This window comes from Coregonus clupeaformis, chromosome 37, assembly GCF_020615455.1.
Source record: "Coregonus clupeaformis isolate EN_2021a chromosome 37, ASM2061545v1, whole genome shotgun sequence".
Lineage (NCBI taxonomy): Eukaryota > Metazoa > Chordata > Actinopteri > Salmoniformes > Salmonidae > Coregonus > Coregonus clupeaformis.
This window is the reverse complement of record NC_059228.1, coordinates 33,556,283-33,573,389: the sequence shown is the minus strand read 5'-3', so window position 1 is coordinate 33,573,389 and position 17,107 is coordinate 33,556,283. Positions and strand designations below refer to the sequence as shown.

Genomic DNA, 17,107 nt, shown 5'->3' with positions numbered 1-17,107 from the left:
GTACCATACATTCTGTGTGAGTGGGGGTGTCTTAGGGATGTGCGTCTTTCCCTTTCAAGACGATTCGATACGTATCTAGATACATGGGCTCCGATACGATACAGGAACAATACGTTTTAGTTTGAAAATATTCGGTTTGATTAGAGAACAAATCGATACGATTCAGTTCGATGCAATACGATTAGGGTTGCAAAGCTACAGGTAATTTACCAAAGTTTAGCTCTGACTTTCACAGAGCACGGTATACTGAAACTTCTGTACATTTTCGATACTAGAACCTGGAAAAAAACGGTTTGGTAATAAAATGTTTGTTACTTTCAGTACTTCTGTCAAATGTGTCTCACGTGGTCTACTGATTGAGAGAAGATCAGGTCTGTCTACCAGTGCAGCCGATGTGGCCTTATAGCGCGAGAGCTCCGTGCCTGATCCACCTACTCATCGCTAGCTCTAGAAGCTAGCCTGTCCTGAGGAACCACTGCACTCACTGGGAGTCTGGGCTGCATTCAGTTATGCTGCACACAAGTTAACAAAACTTGAATAATGCAACACGGCATGTTGAAATTGTTAATTACTGTTCGCAAAACAATGTCCATTTATATAAACTTTATTCATTCACTTCATCTCCCCCGCCTCACGTCTTTCCCAGTCAAGATCGTCTTACCTCGAGCCTCGCTCTGTGTCTGTGTGTGAGAAAGATGTCATGGGTCTTAAAGAGACAGCGCACACTTTGAACAGATTGCTTCTTCTATGCAGATGTTGTTGATCAGTACAATAAAATACGTCCCAAATGGAAGGGAAACCGTTTTTCATCTGTAGCCCCATGAAATCAGCCAAAACAAGCTCAATAACCCAATGCATGCGTAAACCTTTATTGTAAGTATGCCTAGGCTACATCTTGATTTACCCAGTTTATCAATAGACTGGAGATTTACCATTCAAATAAATTATTACCATTATGTAGTTAGATCTGTAAGAATCTGTCAAATTGACTGTGTGATTATATAATTGATTCATTAATGCATACGTTCAAATCTAAAGTGTCGAATGTAATGATATTGACCTCATGTGGAAACCCTCAACCATGCTGCCTCGCTCTGCTCCTCTCCTCCTAACTCCTCAACCCTCAGCCATGCTGCCTCGGTCTGTTCCTCTCCCCTCTTCTCCCTCCTAACTCCTCAGCCATGCTGTCTGTCTGATCGTCTCCCTCCTAACTCCTCAGCCATGCTGTCTGTCTGATCCTCTCACCTCCAAATATTGTAATTCTTATTTAGAATATTTACATCTGATTGGTATTGAACATGATATTTGTTTTCTGGTTGATTCGTGTGTCTGTATGAGTAGGAGGTGCTGTGCTTAGAGGCTTTCGGTGTGACTAATACCAGTACTACAGTGTGTCATGTGAAACTAGGGCACATTGGTAACCTCTGAAAGGTGAATTACTGGGCCACAATGGTAACCTCTGAAAGGGGAATTTCAGACTCTTTCGAAATGAACTTCAGTATGTATTTGGGCCTCTACTCTACCATTGACCCAATGGTATAGAATGCACTTTAATCCTGAGTAGGATGAGGAGAGACTGTTTTTGGCTCGGTCAGATAAACACTTTCCAGTTAGATTGCTCAGTCAGGACTCCAGGATTGCATTATATATTTGTTTTTGAAAAATCAACATATCCTTGCATATTAGGCTATGCGAGGTCTTGCAAACTTGACTAATCACGGCACTATTTCCGCATAACACAGTGAAATCATCGCAATATTAGTGCATTTTCCTGACAAATTGGACAAGATCTTTGCATATTGCCATGCAAAAATGTCAGAATTGGCACTGCGAAATCAAGTCCCCCCCCATCACAACAAAATCCCCACTACATCCTGGAGGGACTGTGATATGTCCTATTTTGTTAACTTAACTGAGTAATCAGTGTTCAGACATGGCATCTTTTTTTGAAGAATTTCTGTTTACCAATGCTGTTTGAGAAATAGCCTAAATGTTCCTGCCACTAATTGTTTTTCTCCCCTTCTCAAGAATGCTGCCTTTATATATGGCCTTGGTTTGGTCTACTTCCATTACAACGCATTTCACTGGTAAGTACGCATTCTGAGTGTTTTCCTTTGCACTCTAGTGCCTTTTTATTAGCTAGAGACCTGGATTTGCTCGGCTATTTGGGCATTTAATGACCTCTTAGTAATACACAGGCTATATAGTACGTTACATTTGTGTAGCTATTGTATGTTCCTTACTGTGTGTGTGTGTGGTGTTTTCATTGAACCCTTACCTGACTGTTGAGGAGTAGGCCACCTGTCATCTTGTCCTAATTACTGTGTCAATTATGCTTCATTCATTCTATAAACTCATAGTGTAAATTCTGGCTATCAGTGCTGCCATTGCTTTGTTTGACACTTGTTTTTCTAAGAGTGTTGCTATTTACTGCTTCTGTCAAATATAGGCCAGAATACTACTTACAGCAAATATAGGATAACCACTGTTGAAGATTTGATAGGCAGCAAGACTAGAGCCTGTTTGCACTTTGGAGGGTTTGGAATGAGGAAGTTAGGCAGCTGACAGTTCAGGGAAAGGAAATCCTTTACTTTCGTTCGCTCAAGAGGGCGTAGTGTGATATGCTGTCTTGTCTAGCATTATTGCGGTCAGAGCTTGTGTGTGGGGGGGAAGTGGGTTTCTCTGCAGACTATTCAAAGTAATAGCCTCAGTGGGGAGTTGAGGAGGGCCTGCCTTTTTAATGGTGTCAATTCATACACATGCTCACACACACACACGCTCGCTTGCGTGCACACACTCAGTCTTGGAAGGGATGGCTTACTTTTGTTGCTGTCGACACACACACACACACACCAGGGTTTTCGTTATGAAAATGTGGCGCCGGACATTTGACCGGCAACGTTTTAATTTACCGGACGTTTAAATATATTTACCGTAACCTGATTAGGGCATTCATCCACGGTGCTCAGAAGGACAGAAATCGCATTTAGATGATGGTAATTAATCTTAACAGAACATGCAACTGTAGAGGATGCAATGACGTGTGTCCTTAATCACACATTTTGAAGATGTTAGAATAACTGTCCACATTTACTTTTCCTCAGCCAACAAGATGAGTAACGAACAGTACAATCACCAGCCTACACATAGGCGACGCGTGAGTTTCAAGTTTGGGGAAGCAAATCTTACCATAAAAATGCACGTTTATAATAAAGCATTCCATGCATCATTGCATTTGCAAACTTATGTAAGAGAGCCTGCTATTCGTAATGTGATGAGTAGATTGGATAGTCATAAATTAGGCTAATAATATAATTCAATCACTGTTTGCAAAAAAGACCGTTCAATGTAGCGCGTATAGAGGTCTGGGCTATAGGCTATATCAGATATGTTTCTTCTTTTTTTGCATGGGAAAAACACGTCATGCAGTTCTACACTTTATATGACTGGAGACATTCGCAGAATTTTTTTTTATACGACAAATTACAGGGTAGGCTACTCTGCTGACATTGACAAAGAAATCAATAAAAATGAAGTGGGGGGATAAAAAGTATTTAGTCAGCCACCAATTGTGCAAGTTCTCCCACTTAAAAAGATGAGAGGCCTGTAATTTTCATCATAGGTACACGTCAACTATGACAGACAAATTGAGATTTTTTTCTCTCCAGAAAATCACATTGTAGGATTTTTAATGAATTTATTTGCAAATTATGGTGGAAAATAAGTATTTGGTCACCTACAAACAAGCAAGATTTCTGGCTCTCACAGACCTGTAACTTCTTCTTTAAGAGGCTCCTCTGTCCTCCACTCGTTACCTGTATTAATGGCACCTGTTTGAACTTGTTATCAGTATAAAAGACACCTGTCCACAACCTCAAACAGTCACACTCCAAACTCCACTATGGCCAAGACCAAAGAGCTGTCAAAGGACACCAGAAACAAAATTGTAGACCTGCACCAGGCTGGGAAGACTGAATCTGCAATAGGTAAGCAGCTTGGTTTGAAGAAATCAACTGTGGGAGCAATTATTAGGAAATGGAAGACATACAAGACCACTGATAATCTCCCTCGATCTGGGGCTCCACGCAAGATCTCACTCCGTGGGGTCAAAATGATCACAAGAACGGTGAGCAAAAATCCCAGAACCACACGGGGGGACCTAGTGAATGACCTGCAGAGAGCTGGGACCAAAGTAACAAAGCCTACCATCAGTAACACACTACGCCGCCAGGGACTCAAATCCTGCAGTGCCAGACGTGTCCCCCCTGCTTAAGCCAGTACATGTCCAGGCCCGTCTGAAGTTTGCTAGAGTGCATTTGGATGATCCAGAAGAGGATTGGGAGAATGTCATATGGTCAGATGAAACCAAAATATAACTTTTTGGTAAAAACTCAACTCGTCATGTTTGGAGGACAAAGAATGCTGAGTTGCATCCAAATAACACCATACCTACTGTGAAGCATGGGGGTGGAAACATCATGCTTTGGGACTGTTTTTCTGCAAAGGGACCAGGACGACTGATCCGTGTAAAGGAAAGAATGAATGGGGCCATGTATCGTGAGATTTTGAGTGAAAACCTCCTTCCATCAGCAAGGGCATTGAAGATGAAACGTGGCTGGGTCTTTCAGCATGACAATGATCCCAAACACACCACCCGGGCAACGAAGGAGTGGCTTCGTAAGAAGCATTTCAAGGTCCTGGAGTGGCCTAGCCAGTCTCCAGATCTCAACCCCATAGAAAATCTTTGGAGGGAGTTGAAAGTCCGTGTTGCCCAGCGACAGCCCCAAAACATCACTGCTCTAGAGGAGATCTGCATGGAGGAAAGGGCCAAAATACCAGCAACAGTGTGTGAAAACCTTGTGAAGACTTACAGAAAACGTTTGACCTGTGTCATTGCCAACAAAGGGTTTATAACAAAGTATTGAGAAACTTTTGTTATTGACCAAATACTTATTTTCCACCATAATTTGCAAATAAATTCCTAAAAAATCCTACAATGTGATTTTCTGGAATTTTTTTCCTCATTTTGTCTGTCATAGTTGACGTGTACCTATGATGAAAATTACAGGCCTCTCTCATCTTTTTAAGTGGGAGAACTTGCACAATTGGTGGCTGACTAAATACTTTTTTCCCCCCACTGAAGGGGAGACACAAATAGAATATGACGTCCATCTAAACTGGAGGAGGAAATTATTGTCCAAAAACAAACACCCAACAATTGTAAAGAGTGAATGTGCGCAGTGCGCAGTGCGCACTCACCGGGAATATGGTTGATGCTCTGCGCTGGTGCCATTAAGACAGGTTATTGTTGTTCTGTCAATTTTAAGTTGAGAATTTTGATAACTTAAAAGATAAATTAGAGTATTTTCATTGTCTTCTCCTTACAGCAATAGCCATTTACTTTCCAAACTATGTTTTCCCACAATTTGAATTTTTAAATATTGCGATATGCCTGGATGGGTCTCTCTACTTTTCACTGACAGTTGCAACTCAACAATCATCTATTTGGTGGTTGCCGCGCGAGCGTTGCCCAAATTACATGTGTTGCCTTTCCGTCCGGCTGTAGGCAATGCGGTTTAAAACAAGCTAATGATCCTCTGTGGCCAAATCATGCGTTAGTAGCCTATTTTGAATGATTGTTTTTATTTCTGTATAGACAGGAGTAGGCTATGTAATTTTGTCAATTTCATTACATTTACTTATGGACGTGTCACCTATGTCAATCTAATATCCCCCATAGTAGAAAAGTTTACCTATTCTATTGGTCAGCTTGTCGAGAAAGAAATAGCCCAAACAGACTCTAGGACAGTTGTGGGACGATAGATCCTAAATTCATCCAACCAGTAGGCCTAGGCTACATGAGTCTGATGCAACAGATCAGAACGTTTAGCTTAAAATGTTGATAAATGATTTCTTCACATTATTAGCACAGCAATGAGCACAAGGCAGTAGACTATACACACATTTTCATTTGGCTACTGGACAATGAAAGCAAGTTGAAAACCAATAGAAATAGGCAACTGGTTTCAAAATCGTTTGTAAATATTTATAAAATAATTCCCTCCGGATATGGTCGCATTTTGCCTAGGCTACTTTCAATCAAGGTAAACCATGCCTCATATGTAGTAAAACATTCAGGTTTCAAACAATTAAGTAGTTATATGTTTTAAAAAATTCATACTGCCTCCAGCTCATTGCCTAAGCATTTGAATGGAGAATGAGAAGCACGCTTCAATTACCAGTTGAGAAGCTCTTTTTAATCATGGCCCAAAACCCTTTTTTAAAAACACAATTGCATGTAGAATGGTTGTGCAATGATCGGGCTTATAAAAGCGTTGTCTGACAGATTTTCCGTTCAAAGGCTCTGTGTCTGTATGCTGTGCGCATGTGATAAATAACGAATATACACGCACCAATTTAATTCCACTAAATTATGCTAATGAACCCATAGACCGATTTACTTCAACTGGTATTTCCATCGATGAATAGGCTAAAAAGCATTAATTCGCAATGGGATATTATTTTTCTCCCGGACAATTGTATTTGTCTGCTTTTCAAAAAAAAAAGAAGAATGCCCGCTCACACTCTGCCTCTGCAATGGGTGCTCTGTGTGTGGAATCCAGTGTTCAGTCTTCGTTGTCTGTCTCAGCCAGGCATCCAGACTCTGCTGTGTGGTTAACAGTACTTTGTCTCGGTCTCTTCACATGCTACCTCACTGTTTTCTCCCACTATCCAAGCCTGTTAAGTGTATGGGACGAACGACTACCACTGTTTTTTTTTATTCGAATCTTGAAGCAGCTAACAAACGCTAGGAGAGGTGCCACTATAACCGACTAGGCCTAACTAAATCATTTAAATCACAAAATAAGCAATATCCTAAATTGCACCAGAAGCTTACTGACTAAATACCCTCCCTCCCCATATACCCATTATAGGGAATATATTACTGTACTTTAGAGTCGACGTTGGGACCTTGTTGAGGAAGTACTTTGCTGTGGCTGTGTAGTGGTGTTAGACGTCTGTGGCGTTGCCTGATATTGACTACTGTAGGTCCCCTTTCTCCCTGTCTAGGTCAGTGCAGCCCCCCTCCTCAGAGGCCCAGGCAGGACAGAGAAGGTAGGCCCACTATGTTGGTTTCCATAGGGAGAAATTCTGCTAGAATGTGTCTTTGATGCAACTGGATGCCATCTTGTATCTACATGTTGTCTAGGCAGCCATTATGCATCTACATTTTAGTTATTACATAGAGAATAATGCAGCCAGGAAGTCTTACTGCCCTGACTAGGAGCCATCTTAATCTACATGTTGTAAAGCCAACAGTCGGACTATCACGGTTGACAACTCCACAGTGTCGCCCTCCCAGAGTGCAAAGAACCTTGGCGTGACCCTGGACAACAACCTGTCATTCTCTGCAAACATCAAAGCAGTGACCCACTCCTGCAGGTTCATGCTCTACAACATCCGTAGAGTACGACCCCCCACACACAGGAAGCGGCGCAGGTTCTAATCCAGGCACTTGTCCTCTCCCGTCTGGACTACGGCAACTCACTGTTGGCTGGGCTCCCTGCTTGTGCCATCAAACCCCTGCACCTTATCCAGAACACTGCAGCCCGCCTTGTTTTCAACCTTCCCAAGTTCTCTCATGTCACCCCACTCCTCTGCACACTCATTTACATGTTTGTAATTTACACTCCACTGGCTTCCAGTCTAAGCTCACATCCACTAAAAAGACCATGGCGCTTACCTACGGAACAGCAAGAGGAACTGCCCCTCCCTACCTTCAGGCTATGCTCAAACCCTACACCCCAACACGAGCACTCCGTTCTGCCACCTCAGGTCTCTTGGCCCTCCCACCCCTACGGGAGGGCAGCTCCCGCTCAGCCAGGACAGCAGAGTTCCTGCCCATCTTCCGAAAACATCTGAAACCCTACCTTCAAACAGTATCTTCAAACGACCCCCCCTTGACTTTCTATGCTTGTGATATGTGTTTGTCCCACCTAGCTATCTTAAGATGAATGCACTAACTGTAAGTCTCTCCGGATAAGAGCGTCTGCTAAATGACTAAAATGGAAATGGAAGGTTCTTTTCCCTTTCTGTTTTGCTTCTCTCCAGAAGGTGTTGTTGGTAATGGGTAAAGATACATTGGATCAAATCAAATTGTATTTGCCACATGCGCCGAATACAACAGGTGTAGACATTACAGTGAAATGCTTACTTACAAGCCCTTAACCAACAATGCATTTTGGTTTGTTTTTTTAATAAAAAAGTAAAATAACAAAAATAAAAGCAAATAACTAAAGAGCAGCAATAAAATAACAGTAGGGAGGCTATATACAGGGGGGTACTGGTGCAGAGTCAATGTGTGGGGGCACCGGCTAGTCGAGGTAATTGAGGTAATATGTACACGTGGGTAGAGTTAAATCTGTATTTTGTGTGTGTATTGTTGAATAAACTTTGATTTTAGTTTTTCCAAGTGCTCAAAGGGATTTATATTGTATGGGAGGAAACTGTCCATTACCAATGTATCGCATTAGCAATCGGTCAGCTCCGGCCGTTCCATTAACTTGGAAGGCATTAATCTATAACCATAACAATAAGTAGATACCCACACACAATGTTGAATGATCCGTTGTTTTAATATGTGCAACGTTTTCGACTAGAAGGTCTTTGTCAGACTGGATGGGTGTATACGAGCTATCCTTCTTCTGAACTGTTAATCTATAACACCAACCCTGGTTGTGGTGTCTGCCTCCCCTCTCCTTGGCCTTGAAGGCCTCCAGTGTGGTCAGCCTGCCAAGTTTACATAACCCCTTTCTCCCCCAGGGGAGGGGAGTTCCATCTGTGGGGAGGTGGGTTCAGAGAGGGAGAGGGGGCTACAGAGAAGCGTGTCATCTGGGTTTCTCCCTCTACGTAATACGAGTTACGTTCAACAGCTAGAGGCTACAGAGGAATGCAGCACTGTCAGATGTAATGTTACCTCATAGGGCTATAGCAGCGGTCTCCAAACCTGGTCCTGGAGAGCTACAGGGCTAGAGCAGTGGTCTGGTCTCCAACCAACCCTGGTCCTGGAGAGCTAGAGAGCTAAAGCAGTGGTCTGGTCTCCAACCCTGGTCCTGCAGAGCTAAAGAGCTAAAACAGTGGTCTGGTCTCCAACCCTGGTCCTGCAGAGCTAAAGGAGTGGTCTGATCTCCAACCCTGGTCCTGCAGAGCTAAAGAGCTAAAGGAGTGGTCTGGTCTCCAACCCTGGTCCTGCAGAGCTAAAGAGCTAAAGCAGTGGTCTGGTCTCCAACCCTGGTCCTGCAGAGCTAAAGAGCTAAAGCAGTGGTCTGGTCTCCAACCCTGGTCCTGCAGAGCTAAAGAGCTAAAGCAGTGGTCTGGTCTCCAACCCTGGTCCTGCAGAGCTACAGTGCTAGACCAGTGGGTCTCCAACCAACCCTGTTCCTAGAGAGCTACAGGGCTGGAGCAGTGGTCTGGTCTCCAACCCTGTTCCTAGAGAGCTACAGGGCTAGAGCAGTGGTCTGGTCTCCAACCCTGTTCCTAGAGAGCTACAGGGCTGGAGCAGTGGTCTGGTCTCCAACCCTGTTCCTAGAGAGCTACAGGGCTGGAGCAGTGGTCTGGTCTCCAACCCTGTTCCTAGAGAGCAACAGGGCTGGAGCAGTGGTCTGGTCTCCAACCCTGTTCCTAGAGAGCTACAGGGCTGGAGCAGTGGAGCAGTGGGACATATTCCCTACGTCAGATAATACAACAGGACTTTGTCAGTAATAGCGTAACTCTGGTCTAATTGGGGTTTAGTCAGAGAATACTTGGCATTGAATAGTGTTCTCCCTCTCTCTACCAGTCTGTTTTTCTGTTAGCTTGTTTGCTGTATACTCTGTTTCACTGCCAATCTGTTCCAGCCTAGAGAAGCTAATGCGCCTACCACTCTGGATTGAACAAATGAATAAGAGGGAGGGAGGGATGGAAGGATTGGAACAAGGAAAGGAGGCCAATGGGTTCAGAACGCTTATCCTGTGTGTGTGCAGTGAAAACAGTGAGATCAGTGTTTCTACTGTAGTCTCTCATGCTGTGGCAGACCTCTGTGGTGACATGCAATAGCCTTTGTTTTCACAACTTCACAGAGGATTTATTTGTTTATGTAGGTTTGTGTTTATGTATGTTGTAAATGTTTAATGGGTTGGATATGGGTACTTGTATAGCAGAGGGGTGGAGCAGTAGAGTGGGTCAGGTTTATTTTGTAGCCTAAATAGTTTGTTTATGTGGTTTTCATCAGTCCCTCTCTATCTAGCTCTCTCTATCTATCTAGCTCTCTCTATCTATCTAGCTCTCTCTATCTATCTAGCTCTCTCTCTATCTAGCTCGCGCTATCGCTCTCTCGCGCTATCTCTCTCTATCTAGCTCTCTCTCTCGCGCTGTCGCTCTCTCTCGCGCTGTCGCTCTCTCTCGCGCTGTCGCTCTCTCTCGCGCTGTCGCTCTCTCTCGCGCTGTCGCTCTCTCTCGCGCTGTCGCTCTCTCTCGCGCTGTCGCGCTCTCTATATCGCTCTTTCTATCACTCTTTAATTCAATTTCAGTTCAATGTAAGGGCTTTATTGGCATGGGAAACGTATGTTAACGTTGCCAAAGCAAGTGAAGTATAGATAGTAAACAAAAGTGAAATAAACAATAAATATTAACAGTAAACATTACATTCAGAAGCTCCAAAAGAATAAAGACATTTTAAATGTCATATTATGTGTATATACAGTGTTGTACAATGTGCAAATAGTTAAAGTACAAATGGGAAAATAAATAAACATAAATATGGGTTGTATTTACAATGTTTTTTCTTTTTTTCTTTTGTCATTTAGCAGACGCTCTTATCCATTACATTTACATTACATTTACGTCATTTAGCAGACGCTCTTATCAAGAGCGACTTACATTATTATTATTTTTTTCATACCCCCTGTGGGAATCGAACCCACAACCCTGGCGTTGCAAACACCATGCCCTATCAACTGAGCTACATCCCTGCCGGCCATTCCCTCCCCTACCCTGGACGACGCTGGGCCAATTGCGCGCCGCCCCATGGGTCTCCCGGTCACGGCCGGCTACGACAGAGCCTGGATTCGAACCAGGGTCTCTAGTGGCACAGCTACCACTGCGCCACCCAGAGCGACTTACAGGAGCAATTAGGGTTAAGTGCCTTGCTCAAGGGCACATCGACAGATTTTTCACCTAGTCGGCTCGGGGATTAGAACCAGCAACCTTTCGGTTACTGGCACAACGCTCTTAACCACTAAGCTACCTGCTGCCCTTTTCTTGTGGCAACAGGTCACAAATCTTGCTGCTGTGATGGCACACTAGTATTTCACCCAGTAGATAAGGGAGTTTATCAAAATTGGGTTTGTTTTCGAATTCTTTGTGGGTCTCTGTAATCTGAGGGAAATATGCGTCTCTAATATGGTCATACATTTGGCAGGAGGTTAGGAAGTGCAGCTCAGTTTCCACCTCATTTTGTGGGCAGTGTGCACATAGCCTGTCTTCTCTTGAGAGCCAGGTCTGCCTACGGCGGCCTTTCTCAATAGCAAGGCTATGCTCACTGAGTCTGTACATATTCAAAGCTTTACTTAAGTTTGGGTCAGTCACAGTGGTCAGGTATTCTGCCACTGTGTAGTCTCTGTTTAGGGCCAAATAGCATTCTAGTTTGCTCTGTTTATTTGTTAATTCTTTCCAATGTGTCAAGTAATTCTCTTTTTGTTTTCTCATGATTTTGTTGGGTCTGATTGTGTTGTTGTTGTCCTGGGGCTCTGTGGGGTCTGTTTGTGTTTGTGAACAGAGCCTCAGGACCAGCTTACTTAGGGGACTCTTCTCCAAGTTAATCTCTCTGTAGATGATGGCTTTGTTATGGAAGGTTTGGGAATCACTTCCTTTTTTAAGTGTTTATAGAATTTAACGGCCCTTTTCTGGATTCTGATAATTTGCGGGTATCGGCCTAATTCTGCTCTGCATCCATTATTTTGTGTTTTTCGTTGTACACAGAGGATATTTTGCAGAATTATGCTTGCAGTCTGTTTGGTGTTTGTCCCATTTTGTGAATTCTTGGTTGGTGAGTGGACCCCAGACCTCACAACCATAAAGGGCAATGGGTTCTATAACTGATTCAAGTATTTTTAGCCAGATCCTAATTGGTATGTCGAATTTTATGTTCCTTTTGATGGCATAGAAGGCTCTTCTTGCCTTGTCTCTCAGATCGTTCACAGCTTTGTGGAAGTTACCTGTGGCGCTGATGTTTAGGCCAAGGTATGTATAGTTTTTTTGTGTTCTCTAGGGCAACGGTGTCTAAATTGTATTTGTGGTCCTGGCAACTGGACCTTTTTTGTCTTACTGAGATTTATTGTCAGGGCCCAGGTCTGACAGAATCTGTGCAGAAGATCTAGGTGCTGCTGTAGGCCCTCCTTGGTTGGTGACACAAGCACCAGATCATCAGCAAACCGTAGACATTTGACTTCAGATTCTAGTAGGATGAGGCCGGGTGCTGCAGACTATTCTAGTGCCCTCGCCAATTCGTTGATATATATGTTGAAGAGGGTGGGGCTTAAACTGCATCCCTGTCTCACCCCACGGCCCTGTGGAAAGTGGAAGGGGGAAAAAGTAAGGAACTTGCCTGTCGGCCTTGCATTAAAGAATATAATTAGTTAAAGAAAATTGTGATAAATAAAAAAGTATACCAGTTTAATTTAAGGACCAAAGGATTGACAGCCGTCCCATATAGATTGCATAATAGTTGGGAAGAGATTTTTGACGTACCAATTCCATGGCATAGTGTTTATGAATTGATACGCAAAACGATGCCGGATTCAAAACTTCAAATTTTTCAATGTAAATTATTATATAAAATTCTTGCTACCAATAGAATGTTATTTATATGGGGGATACAATCTTCCCATCACTGCAGATTTTGCTGCGAAGAGACAGAATCATTAGATCATTTGTTTTGGTGCTGTCCATTTGTAGCTTGTTTTTGGACACAGGTCCAGGAATGGCTAAAGGATTGCAATATTTACCTGGAGCTAACCCTGCAGATAGCACTACTGGGTGATTTGAAAAGTCATAGTCAATCGATCAATAATATAATACTTTTAGCAAAAATGTTTATTTTCAATTTACGATCTTTTTTATTTTTATTTTTATTTCACCTTTATTTAACCAGGTAAGCCAGTTTAGAACAAGTTCTCATTTACAACTGCGACCTGGCCAAGATAAAGCAAAGCAGTGCGATAAAAACAACAGAGTTACATATGGGGTAAAAAAACAAAGTCCAAAAATACAACAGAAAATATATATACAGTGTGTGCAAATGTAGCAAGTTATGGAGGTAAGGCAATAAATAGGCTGTATGGATCTGTATAAACAATGAGAATAGAAAGGTTCAGAACTTTTGTAAAATATCACAGTACAGCAAATATAAATCCAATATGGATGGTGTTAAGAGAGAGATGGGAGGTGTTGAATGGAGCTGAAGGATGGGACTAAAAACAACAACTAATAACAACAAGATAACTAATGTAAAGCATACTGTGTCCATAATAAGTAATATAATAATAATATATGCCATTTAGCAGACGCTTTTATCCAAAGCGACTTAGTCATGCGTGCATACATTTTTTTGTGTATGGGTGGTCCCGGGGATCGAACCCACTACCTTGGCGTTACAAGCGCCGTGCTCTACCAGCTGAGCTACAGAGGACCACGTATATAGGTTGAGAGCTTTTTTGAAAGAGCACAGTTGGAAAAATATGGCATATAGAAGCAAACCAGATGGACATCATGAAAATGATCAGAAGATGTTCAGGAGTAAAAACAAACAAAATATAATTATTGTAGAATTTGACTGTGTCCGTAAAATGTATATAGTATGTATGGGCAGAAAGTAGAGGCCTAAGCGTTGTTGTTCACTAGTTTACTCCAATTGGGGAAGGGGTGGTGGGGGTTGGAAAGTAATGAAGGGAAATATAATTTTAAAAAGGACATGTATGTATGTATGTATGTATGTATATATATGTGTGTATATATGTGTATATATATATATATATATATATATGTGTAATAATATGTGTATATATATATATACTGTGGGGAGAACAAGTATTTGATACACTGCCGATTTTGCAGGTTTTCCTACTTACAAAGCATGTAGAGGTCTGTAATTTTTATCATAGATACACTTCAACTGTGAGAGACGGAATCTAAAGCAAAAATCCAGATAATGTTTAAGTAATTAATTTGCATTTTATTGCATGACATAAGTATTTGATACATCACAAAAGCAGAACTTAATATTTGGTACAGAAACCTTTGTTTGCAATTACAGAGATCATACGTTTCCTGTAGGTCTTGACCAGGTTTGCACACACTGCAGCAGGGATTTTGGACCACTCCTCCATACAGACCTTCTCCAGATCCTTCAGGTATCGGGGCTGTCGCTGGGCAATACGGACTTTCAGCTCCCTCCAAAGATTTTCTATTGGGTTCAGGTCTGGAGACTGGCTAGGCCACTCCAGGACCTTGAGATGCTTCTTACGGAGCCACTCCTTAGTTGCCCTGGCTGTGTGTTTTGGGTCGTTGTCATGCTGGAAGACCCAGCCACGACCCATCTTCAATGCTCTTACTGAGGGAAGGAGGATGTTGGCCAAGATCTCGCGATACATGGCTCCATCCATCCTCCCCTCAATACGGTGCAGTCGTCCTGTCCCCTTTGCAGAAAAGCATCCCCAAAGAATGATGTTTCCACCTCCATGCTTCACGGTTGGGATGGTGTTCTTGGGGTTGTACTCATCCTTCTTCTTCCAAACACGGCGAGTGGAGTTTAGACCAAAAAGCTCTATTTTTGTCTCATCAGACCACATGACCTTCTCCCATTCCTCCTCTGGATCATCCAGATGGTCATTGGTAAACTTCAGACAGGCCTGGACATTCGCTGGCTTGAGCAGGGGGACCTTGCGTGTGCTGCAGGATTTTAATCCATGACGGCGTAGTGTGTTACTAATGTTTTTCTTTGAGACAGTGGTCCCAGCTCTCTTCAGGTCATTGACCAGGTCCTGCCGTGTAGTTCTGGGCTGATCCCTCACCTTCCTCATGATCATTGATGCCCCACGAGGTGAGATCTTGCATGGAGCCCCAGACCGAGGGTGATTGACCGTAATCTTGAACTTCTTCCATTTTCTAATAATTGCGCCAACAGTTGTTGCCTTCACACCAAGCTGCTTGCCTATTGTCCTTTTGCCCATCCCAGCCTTGTGCAGGTCTACAATTTTATCCCTGATGTCCTTACACAGCTCTCTAATCTTGGCCATTGTGGAGAGGTTGGAGTCTGTTTGATTGAGTGTGTGGACAGGTGTCTTTTATACAGGTAACGAGTTCAAACAGATGCAGTTAATACAGGTAATGAGTGTTGAACAGGAGGGCTTCTTAAAGAAAAACGAACAGGTCTGTGAGAGCCGGAATTCTTACTGGTTGGTAGGTGATCAAATACTTATGTCATGCAATAAAATGCAAATTAATTACTTAAAAATCATACAATGTGATTTTCTGGATTTTTGATAATAACCTATGATAAAAATTACAGACCTCTACATGCTTTGTAAGTAGGAAAACCTGCAAAATCGGCAGTGTATCAAATACTTGTTCTCCCCACTGTATGTGTATATACAGTGGGGAGAACAAGTATTTGATACACTGTTAGTTTTTCTTTAAGAAGCCCTCCTGTTCTCCACTCATTACCTGTATTAACTGGACCTGTTTGAACTCGTTACCTGTATAAAAGACACCTGTCCACACACTCAATCAAACAGACTCCAAATTCTCCACAATGGCCAAGACCAGAGAGCTGTGTAAGGACATCAGGGATAACATTGTAGACCTGCACAAGGCTGGGATGGGCTACAGGACAATAGGCAAGCAGCTTGGTGAGAAGGCAACAACTGTTGGCGCAATTATTAGAAAATGGAAGAAGTTCAAGATGACGGTCAATCACTCTCGGTCTGAGGCTCCATGCAAGATCTCACCTCGTGTGGCATCAATGATCATAAGGAAGGTGAGGGATCAGCCCAGAACTACACGGCAGGACCTGGTCAATGACCTGAAGAGAGCTGGGACCACTGTCTCAAAGAAAACCATTAGTAACACACTACGCCGTCATGGATTAAAATCCTGCAGCGCACGCAAGGTCCCCCTGCTCAAGCCAGCGCATGTCCAGGCCCGTCTGAAGTTTGCCAATGACCATCTGGATGATCCAGAGGAGGAATGGGAGAAGGTCATGTGGTCTGATGAGACAAAAAGAGAGCTTTTTGGTCTAAACTCCACTCGCCATGTTTGGAGGAAGAAGAAGGATGAGTACAACCCCAAGAACACCATCCCAACCGTGAAGCATGGAGGTGGAAACATCATTCTTTGGGGATGCTTTTCTGCAAAGGGGACAGGACGACTGCACCGTATTGAGGGGAGGATGGATGGGGCCATGTATCGCAAGATCTTGGCCAACAACCTCCTTCCCTCAGTAAGAGCATTGAAGATGGGTCGTGGCTGGGTCTTCCAGCATGACAACGACTCGAAACACACAGCCAGGGCAACTAAGGAGTGGCTCCGTAAGAAGCATCTCAAGGTCCTGGAGTGGCCTAGCCAGTCTACAGACCTGAACCCAATAGAAAATCTTTGGAGGGAGCTGAAAGTCCGTATTGCCCAGCGACAGCCCCGAAACCTGAAGGATCTGGCGAAGGTCTGTATGGAGGAGTGGGCCAAAATCCCTGCTGAAGTGTGTGCAAACCTGGTCAAGACCTACAGGAAACGTATGATCTCTGTAATTGCAAACAAAGGTTTCTGTACCAAATATTAAGTTCTGCTTTTCTGATGTATCAAATACTTATGTCATGCAATAAAATGCAAATTAATTACTTAAAAATCATACAATATGATTTTCTGGATTTTTGTTTTAGATTCCGTCTCTCACAGTTGAAGTGTACCTATGATAAAAATGACAGACCTCTACATGCTTTGTAAGTAGGAAAACCTGCAAAATCGGCAGTGTATCAAATACTTGTTTCCCCGCTGTATATATGTGTATATATATGTG

The 17,107-nt window shown here is 43.0% G+C and overlaps 1 protein-coding gene across 4 annotated transcripts in view; it reads left to right on the top strand.

The window, feature by feature from the left end:
* LOC121536590 (histone demethylase UTY-like) overlaps positions 1-17,107 on the top strand; it is a 114,695-nt gene that overhangs the window by 13,399 nt on the left and 84,189 nt on the right. For 2 of the 4 annotated variants that reach the window (XM_045211624.1, XM_045211623.1), the window contains exon 5: positions 2,029-2,087. In XM_045211624.1, the coding sequence (XP_045067559.1) occupies positions 2,029-2,087 (59 nt within the window). Of the gene's footprint in view, positions 1-2,028; positions 2,088-7,050; positions 7,117-17,107 lie in introns of all 4 variants that reach the window. The other 2 variants (XM_045211622.1, XM_041843988.2) reach the window with 2 other exon arrangements.